This window comes from Melozone crissalis, unplaced genomic scaffold, assembly GCF_028551555.1.
Source record: "Melozone crissalis strain CALT ecotype California unplaced genomic scaffold, PUWL_Pcris_2 ptg000027l_1, whole genome shotgun sequence".
Taxonomy (NCBI): Eukaryota; Metazoa; Chordata; class Aves; order Passeriformes; family Passerellidae; genus Melozone; species Melozone crissalis.
In genome coordinates this window covers 83,214,906-83,229,611 of record NW_026535805.1, presented here as the reverse complement: position 1 = coordinate 83,229,611, position 14,706 = coordinate 83,214,906, and the positions used below count along the sequence as shown (strand labels likewise).

At 41.0% G+C, this 14,706-nt stretch overlaps 1 protein-coding gene across 7 annotated transcripts in view; it reads left to right on the top strand.

The window, feature by feature from the left end:
- Positions 1 to 2,638: 2,638 nt before the first annotated feature.
- MAP3K7 (mitogen-activated protein kinase kinase kinase 7) overlaps positions 2,639 to 14,706 on the top strand; it is a 48,085-nt gene continuing 36,017 nt past the window's right edge. For 5 of the 7 annotated variants that reach the window (XM_054279237.1, XM_054279234.1, XM_054279233.1 and 2 more), the window contains exons 1-2: positions 2,639 to 2,859; positions 13,906 to 14,016. In XM_054279237.1, coding sequence (XP_054135212.1) covers positions 2,770 to 2,859; positions 13,906 to 14,016 — 201 coding nt within the window. In that variant the 5' untranslated portion in view covers positions 2,639 to 2,769. The remainder of the gene's footprint in view (positions 2,860 to 13,905; positions 14,017 to 14,706) is intronic. The other 2 variants (XM_054279230.1, XM_054279235.1) reach the window with 2 other exon arrangements.

Genomic DNA, 14,706 nt, shown 5'->3' with positions numbered 1-14,706 from the left:
CAGAAAAATCTCTCCACTGAAAAACAGAAGACTGCAACTGCCATCTGCCTGATACATACCCTCAAGAGAGGCCTGTGAAACATAACAAAAAGCCAAATATTCAGTTACATTTACCAGAGATCACCAACTGCCACCCCCTAAAGTACAACCACGCACTTGGCCACCTTTCTAAAAAAACTACTGATGTAGTTCACCTTTCCCAATGCATATGTACCCAAAAAAGAAATAAAATGTTAAGCTTTTGGCCTGAGATCGTGCTCATGATTGCAACTAAGTATCAGGATGATGGATTTCAAGTATCCAGTGATAGATTTTCACACCTCCCTTTCTTTTCATTCCCACTTTATCCTTGGCTTCAGTTGACTTCAGGTGTTTCCTGCCTTGATCTACAAGTTTTTAGAGAACTGAAGCATTTCATGCAGCAGTATGAAGCCAGTATGAACCAGACTGAAAGGAGTCTGGCTTTCATTGGACTTGCAGTTTGCTCAATACCTCAGAAATCCATTTTCCTAATCTTCCAATAATCAATATATTGCACACTCCAGCAGCTGAGACAGCAGCAGCTGCTTACACAAGTGATACACTTTCCTGTGACAAGTTGTGAGGTCCAGGTATAAACACGGTTCCTTATGACTGTGTCACAGCATGACTAAGATGAGCACTAAGTGGCTTTTGAGAAAATGAAAATCAAATGCTTCAGTCGGTATAAGGGAGTGCCAGGGTCAGTATGAACATCCAAACCTATAAACAAGCTGAGAAAGTAGGGGCTCTGGATAACGTCACTGCCGGATGAAGCAGGTATTAGCCAGATTTTGTGGCGCTTGGACTAACAGAAGATTCTTTAGATCTTTCTACACCAAACCATATCAGAAAATCAAAAAGCAACAGCACAAACAGCACATTCAGCATATGAGTCTGCTCCCCACGCACACACAGATTGCTTGGGCAATGTAATTGCACCAACCCCACCAGCCCTGCATACGAGTTTCATCTTGCATGCAACAGAGTCAACACATACTGTGACTGCTTGGCTGGGATCTCTGGATTGGTGTACATCTGAGAATCCTGGACAAATTACAAAAGCTGACAGAAAAATACAGGAGGGGAGCAAACAATCCTTAATAGCAACCTGTCACAAAGTGCAGTAGCTCAGATAGAGGTACTTTCACTTTGGATTTTCTGACAATAGCTGAGCCACCGTAAGATTAGGTCACTTCCCATATTCATCCTTGATCTTTTTTTCCTAGTTAACTGCTTAAGCAGCTTTCTCAGGCTAGCTCTGTGAACCAGATCTCTCTACATTTATGAGACTTCCTTGTGAGGCACAGACATTCACTAGCACGCTAGCAGAGGAGGATCTAGGAAAGCTTACTAGATCTACTAAAATTACATACTATTAATAGTATTGTACAATAACATAACTTTTTATATATAGCCCGAAGGCTAAACATATCAAAATGAAGCACAGCTGTTTCAGGGGAACACAGCAGCTCTATTCACTCATCTCAGCAGTGATTTCACACCATGGACTGCCCTGAAGCATCAGTCTGTCACATTTACCACCGAAGCACTAATGGGGTGGGTGCTGCAGCCAAAAGCAGAAGCAGGAGCAGCAGACAGCCCTGGCAAAGAGTGGGTCAAGACTCCCTTGGAGAGGGAGTGGTTAAGGTATACGTTCATTCCCTATCCCTTTATTACTATGTGCTTACATCAACCGCTCCATTCCCCTCCACTCCACAGCCACCCTCCTACACACAGGTTTCCCCTGAGAAAGCACCGCTGTGCTGAGAAAGCACAAGGCCTGCCCTCGTCCCAAGACCCTGTACAACACCTCCTGCCCTGAAGAAATACAAGCACATACACAGGGGAAGGGCCTGCGCCCGGCACTCGCATGGCGGTGACACGCAGCCCCGGGATGGGGCCGTGCCCGGCACTCGCACGGCGGTGACACGCAGCCCCGGGATGGGGCCGTGCCTAGCAGCGGCCCGGAGCGCGGGGAGCCCCGCCGGACTGAGCCCCGCAACCCCGTCTGGGACGGGCGGCCGGGACGCGCGGCCCCAGCGCTGCCCGCGGCTCCGGCTGGCGGCAGGAACAGGAAGTGGGGCCGGGCAGGGGCCGCGGCTGCTCCCCCTGGCGGCAGCGGGCGGCGTGGGGCGGGGCGGGGCGGGGGCGGTGTCGCCGCCAGGCCGTGGCCCCACCGCGGCCGCCCGAGAGGCCGCTGCTGCCGGCGCTTCCCCGCCCGCCCCCGCCTGGCGCTCCCTCCCTCCCTTCCTTACTCTCTCACTCTGTCCCTCCCTCCTCGGCCGAGGCAGCAGGAAGCGGCTCTGATGTCAGCGGCGGCGGCCGCGGCGCGGCTCTGAGCGGCTCCCCCACCCCCGCCGCGGCCCCCTCTCCCGCTGCCGCCGCTGGGGCTGGCGGCGGAGCCCGGCTGCGGCCCCGGGGGCGCCGCCTTCTCTCGCCCGGGGACGCGCGGCCGAGGCGGTCCCGAGCTGCGCAGAGGCCGCGGCCTAGGGCAGTCGGCGCGGCGCCCCGCGGGGGTGCGGGAGGGCGCGGGATGCGCTGCGGCGGCGCCGGGGCCTGTGCCCGCCGCCAGTGAGGCCCGAGGCCGCCGCGGATGCGGCCCCGGCGGCGCCTCGGCCAGGCCCGCCCCGACCTGCGCCCGGAACCGCCGCCGAGCCCCGCGTAGCCCCGGCTCCGGCCCTCGGCTGTCCGGTGCCGGACCCTCGCGTAGCCCCGGCCCCCTCTCCTCCCTGCGGTGAAAGAGGAGGCATGTCCGCTGCCGCCTCCGCTGAAATGATTGAAACCCCCCCGGTCCTCAACTTCGAAGAAATCGACTACAAAGAGATCGAGGTGGAAGAGGTGAGTGAGGGTCCGGCCGTCCCCCTGGCTCCCCGGGCGCGGCCAGCCTGGCCCCGCCGCGCAGAGCCCGCGGTTCTCCTGCCCGGCGCCGGCCCCGCGCTGCGGACGGGCCCGCGGGGGCTCCGCGGGGGCTCCGGGATGCCGCGGCCCCCGGTGTACCTGAGCGGGGGTTCTGTGCTCCCGCGGATGCTACGGCGGCTGGCACCAGCGAACAAAGGCGGTCTGGCTGGGAGCGGAGGTGCCAGCTTACTCCTGCCGGCCCTGCTGCTGGATGCCTTACTGTGGAGTTTTATTTAAATGGGATAGATTTGTTCAGGACTTCAAAAGTTTCGCCGCCCATTTTGCCTCTCACTTTAGTACGGGTGGCAAGCATAGTTTTCAAGAGAGAACTGTTAATTCTAAACTTTCTTTTAGATCTCTGTGCCCCTGCTTTCACCTTTTGCCACCAAACTGAGCCATTGTATATATGATGATCATACCACTCTTAATGATTTGCTAAATTTACAGCTCTGTGAGCTGTAAGGATAAACAGGGGTTTTTTTCTTAACATAGGCTATTGCTGTTGCACTCATCGATGTTTAACATTTCATTTGTGACCTGTGCCTGTTATGTAGAAAGTGACATTCAGTTATTGTATAATAAAATTGGAAGGAAGCTTTTCTTCTGTGAAATTCACATAGTGAAATTATTTCAGGTGTATCTTTCATCTGTCAGAGGTTCCTGTAAAAGTGAGGTGGGTGTCATCTAGGGTAGCTTGTGTGCGTTAATAACGGGCTCAGTAGTCTCTATATACTACAGTGTTGTTTGACTCTCAGAATTACACAAAAATATTGCTGCTGTTTTTTCCTGCTAAATTCTCTACAAGAATTAAGTTTCTTCATATAAATCCATAACAAATTTGATGAGGCCAGCCTGTAGAGTCTGGACCTAACAGGCATCCAAGACTGCTGAAACAGTCCCTGTGCTTTTATTTGTAGATTAACATCTTTCTTTTAGAGTAATAATTATCCTGTTTTCCTTAAAAAGTTTATGTGGAAGTGAAGTTTTATGTAGTAGCTTTTATAGGTAAAACCTATAAAAACCTGCATCGCACATTTTTACAGTACTTTGCTAGATACTGGTTTGTTCATAATTATCCTACTGGGCTTGGGTCACCTGGGGTTAATTCAGGGACCTTAAAATCTGCCATGGAGCACCAGGGCACCTTCTGCTGTATTCAGGTAGTATTCTGGTGACTTTGGTTTTCACCATAGCAAGCACTGGGCACTGGAAATTTTCAGAAGACAATATATTTCAAAAGATTGCCTCTATCTCTTTTTGTGAATTTGGCAACCATAAAGATTTTTGTTTCTGCAAGTCTAGTTGATCTGCCATCCTTTATGCACTTAACTCTTCTGAAGTGAAGGTATTTTTTGTTGTTTTTGCAACACTTACTAATAGCTGGGCATCAAATCACATGTTTTGGGAGAAATATAATTTCTCACCCAATGAAGAAAGTTTAAGTGGGTTGTCCATTGTAAAAAGGTGCCCAGTGATGCCTCATTGAAGTGAGTACCACATCTGCTATGTTAGACATAGACCTTTGAATTAATACAGTGCTATACAAATCTTTAATCCTCACAACACCCTCGGGGAGGTGTTAGCAAGGATTGTATTGCTGCTTTACATATGGGAGATGTGGAGCTGCATAGTGTGTAATTGGTGTAACTAGAGTCTGCCATTCTAAGGTTTGGTGCTCAGAGCTTGATTGTGTCCCACACATGTGCCTGGGGCTCACAGAAACAGAACTGTCAGTACAAAAATGTATCTCGAGACAAAGCTTAAGTAGAAATCTGTTTAATGCAGTTGTTGTTATTCTAAACACAATATCTTCGTAGAGATACAAAACTCACGTGATGTAAGCAAGACAACTTTGATAGTGTTGTCTCAATGAAAAAATCTGGTCACAGCTGGCATAGCATTTTGAGTGTACCTGTCTTCCCAGAAGTTCTTATAGGCAAAGGGAATACCCTAGTGTTGAACAAAGTCTAAATGTCATTGCACAGAGGAAGAAATAAGACCTACTTTACAAGAAAACAGATGGATTGGAGATCCTACTTAGGCCTTGCTTTTCTAAGCTGTGGGTGTTGACCTCTTACTCACGATGCAGTTTCAGCACAAATAGTCAACTTTGTAGTCATAACAAAACACACATCCTTACTGAGGATTTTCTGTGCTCTCACTTTAGGCTCAGAGATTTTCAAGGATTTTAAGTGGCTGTAATATCTCAAAATGGTCATATTTATGCTTGGCAAACTTCAAATGTTTCAAAATGGAGTGTTAAGAGATCTACATTGGAAACTCAACTGCTTTTATAATCATAGCTTTGCTGTTGTATTGTCAAGGCTGTCTTGTCAGCAGATAGCAGTCCCACTCTGCCACTGGTTTATTAATAGATATTGAAGTTCTGGAATACTTGCAGGCCCAGAGAACTTGCTAATAAATGTGAGATCTTTAAGTGCACTTTCGTCGGGTTTGTCTGAACTCTACTGAGATAAAAACAAGAATATACCATATTTTGGTTTAGCTACCATGCACATGACTAACTGTAGTGTTACTTCCCACCAGTCAAACACATCTTCAGTTTCAGAATGCCTTTTTGTTATTTCAAGTGCTTAAAATGAAGTAAACCATAGAGACAATTATTATGAAAGAGTTGGAGTCAAATCAAAATTGATGTGACACAGCAGGAGCATCTTCAAAACTAGAAGGGGAAAAACAACACAAAACTTTTGTTCAACAGAAGTGCTCTCTATTTCACTATGCAAGTTTTTGATTGTGAAAATGGCAATTTAGTTTTTAGTATTGTATAGAAAAATCATTAGAAACTGAAAAAATAAAATCTAATGTAGCTGAAATCAAGTCAACAATAAAAAGCCTAATAGCCTTGTTTTAAAATCTCATATTTGAATCTAGAACAACACTCTGGTTGTTGAAAACTCCTCTTCCCAGGGGAGTTTCCACATCTAAGCTAAAACAGTCTTTGGTTTTTAATTGTTCTGGCCGCCTACTCCCTGCCACTCTTTCCTGAAAATTCCACAGGCTTTCCTCCACCAGGTAACTGGGTAACAGTCCCATACATGACCAAAGCAGAGACCTCTCAGACCTCTCCATCACATGATGTGTGTGTGCTTGGATTGCACAGCCAAAGGTACATGTCTGGTCATGTATACTGCAGCCCTGCCCAGTCACTGCCTGATGCAGACAAGTTAAAGAACTAATGCCATATTTGCATAGGTGCAAGTTACTTTTGGATGGTCTGAAATGTAAATTATTTGAAAACTGTTGTTTAATGCTCTACTGGTATATTGCAGTTTACAATGAAGTTTCTTTTCAACAATCTATTTGAGCAGTAGTTAATTCTAAGAGAGTTAGGGTCATGTTTTCTTTGAGATGAAGAGGTAAGCTTTATAAATATCTATTTTAGAAAATTTACTTAAGGTCCCAGCAACTAAAGAGATGGAATTTATAGTATATCCACCTATCTTAGATATTTTTTAAATAGTTGATTAATTTCATTAACTGAGTAGTGTGCTGGAACTACATGTGTTCCTTCCAGTTCTGGAGCAAAGCAGTTCAGAAGCAAGAGAATGAGCAGTACAGCTCATTCAAGGCAACTGGGTTTTGCTCCCTTTTATATAGTTAACTTTTAAAAAATTAGTGAGATGCAGTGTCTGATTATGTTCATTACAATGTAAAGCAGATTTGTGTGAGCTGCTGTTGAACATGGAGCTGTTACTGCCTCCGTTGTTTCTGTGTCCTGGGGGATCGTCCCCACTTGTAGAATACCAGTCTGAAAACTTGGAAGAAATTTGGAGAAGAACCAGATGTGATTTGAGATCTGAACAGCATTATTGGATATCTGACATGAGTACAGAAGGATTGGTTCTCAAGAACCAAGGGTGATAGTTAGAAATCCATTTGAACTCAGTCAAATTTCTCAGCCTTTTTCAGTAAGACTTCAAGGTGCAAAGCTGGGTATTCAAAAAACAGGCAAAAATAAGTACATGGTGAAAACATATGCCAGTATTTTCTCCGATTTTAGTCTAAATACATTTCTGGATTAATTCAAATTACTACTTACATGTAGTTTAGTTGCACCAATAGAACGTTCTCTTCATTCATTTATATAAGAAAATAGCTGGAATGTCAGCTGGGGTGTGAATTTATAGCAAAAGTGATGCAACACCTATTCCATGTGGATGAAATTTACTAGTGAGTTAGCAGATAGCTAATAAGCTAGTTAAACTCTTAATGTGACACTTAACACTCATTTCTACAAATGCAGATACTTTGAGTGAATCAGTTTGTATCCTGTAAAAGAGACTCATACTTCACTTCATAAAGAACACATGGGAAAGAAACCTCACAGATCTTCCTGTTCCAGTGATGAAACAAGATCCATATTTATGAGATAATAAGAAAAAAAGAAAAAAAACTGAAACAACAGAGCAAGTTTCACATGTCCCTTATTTGTTCCACCCAGTGGATTGTTACCAGTATTTTACTAGTTGCAGAATACTTGTTTGTTTTCAGGTTTGTTTTTTTCCAAAGACCAGTAATTTTAGACAGCACCAGCCCAGAGAGCTCATGTTAGAGTCCTGTACCCTGAGTGCCTCATTATCCAACATCTTGTTTCTAAAACAATAATTCACTCTCTGGGCTGCTCTAACAGAATAAATTGATTCATACTAGAGCATCAGAAAGTAGTTTTGTTAATGTTTTTAAATTGCCACTAATTAAAATGAGTTCAGTTCTCGAGACAGATGTATAAAATCCTATCAGTGCATAAAAGCTTTTCAATATGTGATAAACCAGAATGAAAGTATAACCTGATAAACTGTTATCTTTGAGATGCATGCATTTCTTGGAATGGCTTGAGCTATCAAAATGCAGGGAGGGGTTGGTTGCATGTTCAGAGCCAAGGAAGAATTTGCAGAAACATAATTTTCGAGAGCAGGCTGGATGGAGTTCTGAGTAACCTGGTCTAGTGGAAGGTGTCCCTGCCCACGATGAGGGATTGGAACTAGAAGATGTTTGAGGCCCCTTCGAATCCTAACCATTCTGTGATTCTGTAGTTTCAGGAACATGTATGATGATACTTTGATTCTTCATAATTGTGTTCTAAAGAAGCTGAAAAGATAATTAGTTCTTTAAACAGAACTAAATTCAGATAGACCAGCCACTTAATGAAAACTGTACAGTGTTGTACAGCTCTAACAGATGAAACCCTAGATAGGGACCAACTGTATGAGTTTCTCAAGCAGAACTTTCCTATATTAAGAATCTAAGTTGATTTTTAATAACCACTTTCTCTCAGGAAGAAATATTTTTTCTACAGTGTTTTGCATAACTTCTAAGTTCATGCCTGGAAACTAAATCTAAACTAAATTACTTAGTTTACTTCAAATTAGTAGGATTGCTTCCAGGGGTTTTGGGGGTAGGGGAGTAGAGAGGATTTGGAGGTTCTTCGTTGCTGTATGAATCCCAGAAAGGAAAAGCAACATTTAGAGTTGTGCTGACACTAGTACAAATAAACTTAACCAGTCAAAGAACATAGCTGTAAGAATTGGCAGATAGATCTGAGCTCCTTCCTAAAAGTGCTGCTAGGGTATTGGCCACAGTCATTTGTGGCACAGGGCCGATTTGCTTCAACCTACTTAATAAAGCATAGCACACACAGAGGAACCGAAGCTGGAATTTGACGCTGGTTGAATGAATGACGGAAAGTGTAGGAATATAATTTTAGAAGCTCTAAACTGTTGTTCATGGCTTCTTTTAGCACTTTTTTAAAATTTAAGCTACATCTGCCATGCATTTCACATATGTGAAAAACTGAAAATATTAGTATACTTTATTGGTACTGCTGGAGCTCTGGTAGACAGAGAGAGTAGAAGCAACTGAATTTTAAAATGTGAATCTTTTTTGTGTTTTTTAGAACACATAATAGAACATTTTTTTCCACTGTCTCTCATGTAGTATCTGGAGTTTGAGAGATCCAAACATTCAGTTTGCATACATCCCATTTCATTAGCAAATATACCAGTAAACAAAGCAATATTAACTTAAAACCTGTTGTCATTTTGGAAGCACAGGTTTTGTTGGGTTTCTGGTTTTGGATTTTTGTAACTGCTGGTTCTGCTTTCCAAAATCGTAAATGAGCAGTCATACAGTAGATACAGCAAATTATGAAGTCAGTTCTCTAAAGAATACTACATCTGCTAACCAGGGAGCTATTATATTTTATTGCTGTCTTATATATCCAGCAAGGTTTTTTTTAGAAATAAAAGCACTAAGTATCCAGCATGCAGAACTACCTTATATGGAAACTTTATGGATAAAGAGAAAAACTTTGCATTTTTATGTTTTTGAGTTAATAGAAAGCTTGTGGAGTTAATGCAAAGTTGAAATTAATTTTTCCACAAAGTTTTAACATTTGTTAGGGAATTATAGTGCATCTGAATAAATAGAGATGCATTTTTCTTGTTTTACTGGGGGAGGGGAAATTTTTGGTCACATCCCTTAGGACAAAATACATCCTTAAGCTCTTAACATATCTGCAGTCTCTATTTCCTGCATGATTTCTAGTCTACATAACTTACCAGTCAGTATAGTCTACATACTTACAAGTCAGTATCATGTATCTTTGTTTATGTACAGCATTTGATACTATTTGTACACAGAGACAGAGGTAATGCTTGTTCCAGGGTTCTTGTATGGTTCATATTCTTTAAATAAGACTCTAAATACATTATCTGGAAAACATGCAAGTGGCACTGTCCTTCACCATGTCACTTGGTCACACAGTAAAATGTAACTTTTTACTGGTATATATTTTACAAGTAGAAGAATAAATTTTAATACACTTCTCAATCTTTGAACCTCTTTAAGTATTACTTCCAGTTTAAAATGGTTTTGTGTCATGTACCAAGTGGTTTTTGACAAAGTTAATTCTCTTCTGTGATAAAGGTAGAAGCAGACTTGTTCTTACTCCATTTCTAAATGTCTCATCTACCCTATATCTTCCTTTTTTCTCCTAGAAGATATTTAAAGAAACAGAATCTTTTACTAAAAGAATGTGTTTATTTTTAGATCATTTTCCAAATAAACACAGTGCTACAGATCAGCTGCTGTTTATTGATTTGTTGTGTCAATAATTCCATTAACTGTGCTTCGTATAATTCCGAATATGTGCTGTTGCCCAAGCATATGGTGTGGCACCAGCAGCAGGGGACAAGAAGGAATGAGCATGAAGAAACTAAAGTTCAGGCACTGCCTCCCTCCTGTGATATTAAGTTACCTAGTTCCAGCACGAGGTGCTGAAGGAAACTATATAGTGTTTAAACTGTTCTGATAATATCTAAGACTTACTCCTTTAAAGAATAAATTTAAGGGAAGAAAATTATATGTAAATGGACTCCACCACAAGCTGCATTCTGTCGATTATAAAGGGGTTTTTGCTATGAGTAATATACTTTTTCCAGATTAAGTAGGAAAAGCACACTGAATTTTCACATATGGGAAACCAATTTGTATTGGATCTGTCATTGTTTCTGATGGTTGCTCCTTTCATGTGCCATCCAAGAGCCTGAGCTGCTTTAATGGAGGATCAGCTCTTCTGTTTTCCCTGTATCCTAGGTAAATATTCACTGCATCCATGTCCTCTTCTCAAGTTTAACCTTCTGCCTAAGCAGGCAACAAGTCACTGATAAATTGTTATGAAACCTTGACTGCATAATCATCTATCAAACTATTTTCACCAGTAATAAAATTTACATACTTGGTGGTCTCACAGCTTTCCATTACATAATTGAGGTTTAAATTGCCTGGTAAACTCTTCCTCTTGGTGCACAACACTGATTTTATTTTTTTTTTTTATTTTTTTTTCCAGTCATCAGTGGGACTTCTTAAAGAACATCTAATTCTTGGAATTTATTCCACTTTTCAGCTAAAACCCAAATATTGTGACATTCATGGCTCAATATAAAACACTACACAGGGCAGTATACTTGTTTCTGTGAGTTTCTTCATTTATTAGAAATATTGTTTAAAAATACAACAACATTAAAAAATAATGATTTCTTTAGTGTATTAATTGGAAGTACATGTACCAGTTCTCAGGATGAAACATGCAAATAGTCATGAATTTTTCTGCAGGGGAGCAGTATGCGTTTATATTGACTTATGAGCTGAATTTACCATGTGGAATCAAATGGAAGAGATACATGGACTTTCTTTTTTTTTGTTATACATCTCAAAAATAAATATAAATAAAATGTATAAAAATATATGTAGTATATATTGCATATTGATGATATTAAAATAATATACATAATGTATATAGTGTATTTGTTTATATGGACATACACAAGGCTTTTCAACAGGGAAAGATACAACTAGCCAGAAAAAAAGTAAGCCTGACCCATCACAAACTGTTGTAGGTAATTCAGGCTAAGTGGAAAAAAAAGTCAAATTACTTCATTAAATTTTTAGACCAGTCTTTTAACTGACATATATGCACTGCTTTCAAATCACTCTTTTTGTTTCTGTCATTGGATTAAATGTAGCAGAGTTATAGTTGAAAATTCTGAAAGCATGTGAGAAAAGGTATATTAAGAAAAGAAACCTTCTAAAAGGTGTCTCACAGAGACTTGAACCATAAGGCCAATTGTATCCACCTAGGATAATTCATTTTATGCCCATCTCCTTTTCCCTAAGTGAAAGGGAGTGTTCTTCCCACTCACTTGGGTAACCCTGTTTGGATTTCTTCAGTGTAGGGGAGCAGCAGATGTGGAACTAACTGTATTGCTTCTGCCAATACATTTCATCCTTCACAAGCTGCTCTGTGGCATCCTTCTCTCATTAACTCTTCTTACTATTTCCCTGGTGCTTGCACTTATGTGCTCACTAATCACCATTTCTGTGAAATGCAGTCTTACAGCACACACACTGACTGATGAGATTTTCCTTATTCTGTAGGTCTGATCATGTGCTGTACAAGATGGGTAGGGGCTTTGTAATGGACAATTTTTGTGAAGGTGGGGCGCCTGCCAGCCCCTAGAAAGTGAGCAATTTTATTCAAAACATGGTCTGAGAGAAAAAGAAATAACAAGGAAGAGCATTCGGGACTTTTATGTCTTCCAGTGACTCATTGTTTCCAATTTGTTTATATGTACTATTTTTGTAGGCTGCTCATCTATCATTCATGGCTTGGTGTTTCCAACCTCACGTGTGGAATGCAAGAAAATAGTTAGTGTGTGTTACATCAGGACAAGATGTAAGAAGGCAACACAAAGTGCAAGGCACTTTGGCTGGGGGATGAGGTTACAATCAACAGGTTCTGTTCTTGAACAGAGCAGAATTGGGCATGTTCCGTGCATCTCCTGGGCATGTCTTACCGCAGACTCTGAACCACTGCTGTGGAAAGTAAACGAGAGATGGCAGCAACTCCTGGAAGGCAAAGTGCATGCTGTAATGTAAAAGAGAAAAATATTTCTTACAGTAATAAGGAAACCAGAAAAAGAAAGTGCCTTTGATCACCATGGCTGTCGGGGGCAGCTGTACCTTATATCCACATGAAATTTTTAAGAAATATTAAGCATAATTTCCCTCTTTCTATCTTTCTTAATGTAAGATCTTGATGGGGTTTTTTAATTTATATTTTTCATCTCTTCACATTGGGGCCTTGATTGCAGACTTTCTCATATCCATCATGACAGTTTAGCAGGTCTTGAGTTATGCATCTACAGCCCTTACCATCCCATTCCCAGGGGAAATCAGTTTCACTGTTTATTTATTTGGGAAGCACATAGTAAGAACCTAACCCAAGGATTACATAAATGGTAGTCAGCCCCTTGTTTCTCCTCCTCTCTCCTACTTCTCATCTTGCCTGCCCTGCATGTTTTGGATTTGGAGGAGCTCCTTTTCCTTCTGTGCCTATGAAGAGGTTTCCTCCTCTTCATCATTTTCTTTTGTTCATATGAGTAACAACGTACTTGTCTGTGCTTTCCTGTAGTGGCTGCAGTCACTGCTTTGGCAACACCTTCATTTCAATTTTACATCTCACATACATGTTTTGTCATTATTCCTGTATGTTGCCATTTTTCCTTTGAGGAACAATTAAAAGAAGTGGATTTTCAATTAAACATTATGTGTAATTCACCAGTAACTGAAAGTGACCTTCTTTCTATCCTGCTTTTTTTATTTCTATGCTTGGTTTCAAAGAGCTGCTCTAAATAATGGTGGTGTTGGAGCTTCTTCACAGCAAAGGTTAAGGATTACTTGAACACTATAATATGCAGTAGCAGCTACTACTGCTTTTGCAACTTTATAGTGAAGAGTTATGACTCTTGTCTGGGATTGTTTTTTTTCCATAATTTTAGGCAATGTTATTTCCAAATAAGCTAGAAAGCAGACTTCAACAGAAATAGGGATAACTTAGTTCATAGACACTTTTTTGGAGGACTTGCAGGATAATTTACTGCTATCACACTCTTGAGTCATCTATGAGAAAATGAACTGATAACTTAGCACATGGAACATCTTGTCCCAGTTTCATTATGGTCCTGTGCAGTTGTGTATACATTTAAATTTCAGAAGTCTTAATTCCTGTTTTTTTTAGCAAGAATGAACAAATACAGCAGATAGGTGTCATTTCAGGGGTGAAACCTGAAGAGAAAAAAAATAAGGTCTCATTCCTCTAATTTTCTTCTGAGCAAATCTTGTTCTAAATAATTGAGATTATACTTTTCTGAGACACTGTCACTGCACATTAGTAATAAAATTTTTTTGTATGTGTGTTTTCCAATTCTTGCCTAAATGATCTCTTGGGCAAGCTTAGCTAAGTCTAGTTATGCTTTAATGGCATAGTATTCAATTCCTACTGCAAAACTCCAGCCTGTGCATCTTCAGTTTTCTAAATTAAGTTTTTTTTTCTGTTTGTGAAGTCCTGCGCAGCGAATGAAACTGTTTCAAATTTTAACTCCAGTGTTTTATATTTTGTTCTAGGTTGTTGGAAGAGGAGCCTTTGGTGTAGTCTGCAAGGCAAAATGGCGAGCTAAAGATGTAGCCATTAAACAGATAGAAAGTGAATCTGAAAGAAAAGCCTTCATTGTAGAGGTACAGTATGTGTGATGGAAAATATAAGGTTTGGTAGAGCTTGTCTCCTGAAATTCGCGGGTGCACTCAGTGTACTAAAAGCTATGTCTTTATCACAAGAGAAATGCTGCCTGCAGTACCCAGTTCAGGCCTGGACCCTTGTCTTGCAGAGCAGGAGACCTGCCAAAGCACATTGCAGCTTCTTTAGTTTGCTTCTCATAAAAGCTGAAAAGCAAGAGTGTGGGAGAGACAGGGTACACAAGTAACACAAGTAGGGAAATAACAGTTTTTAGATTCTGTCCCAGTGTGAAGTCAGGGTGCAGCTGGAATACCCACCAAAGCCTTGAAGCTGATTAACACTTCCAGAGGCCACAGCATAGGTTCTCCAGTACAATCAGGTTGATATTTGAAACTGTTTCTGAGGTTTTTCAACAGTTCTAATAATTTGATAAATTTTTTTTCTTCTATGCAAGTACATTGCTACCTTAAAGGCAATTACTGTTTTCATTCAATGTCTGCTTATTAAAAACATCTTAAGTAGTTCAGATACACTGATAAACTTCCCAAGATACATAATATTTTCTAGAATCAAAAGCTTAGTTAAAATGACATATATTGTGACATGCTGCTTAGTATTTATTCAGTTATAGCTTAGAATGTTCAGGATACACAAGATATATTAAAAACAAAACTCTTAAATTTCGAACTAAC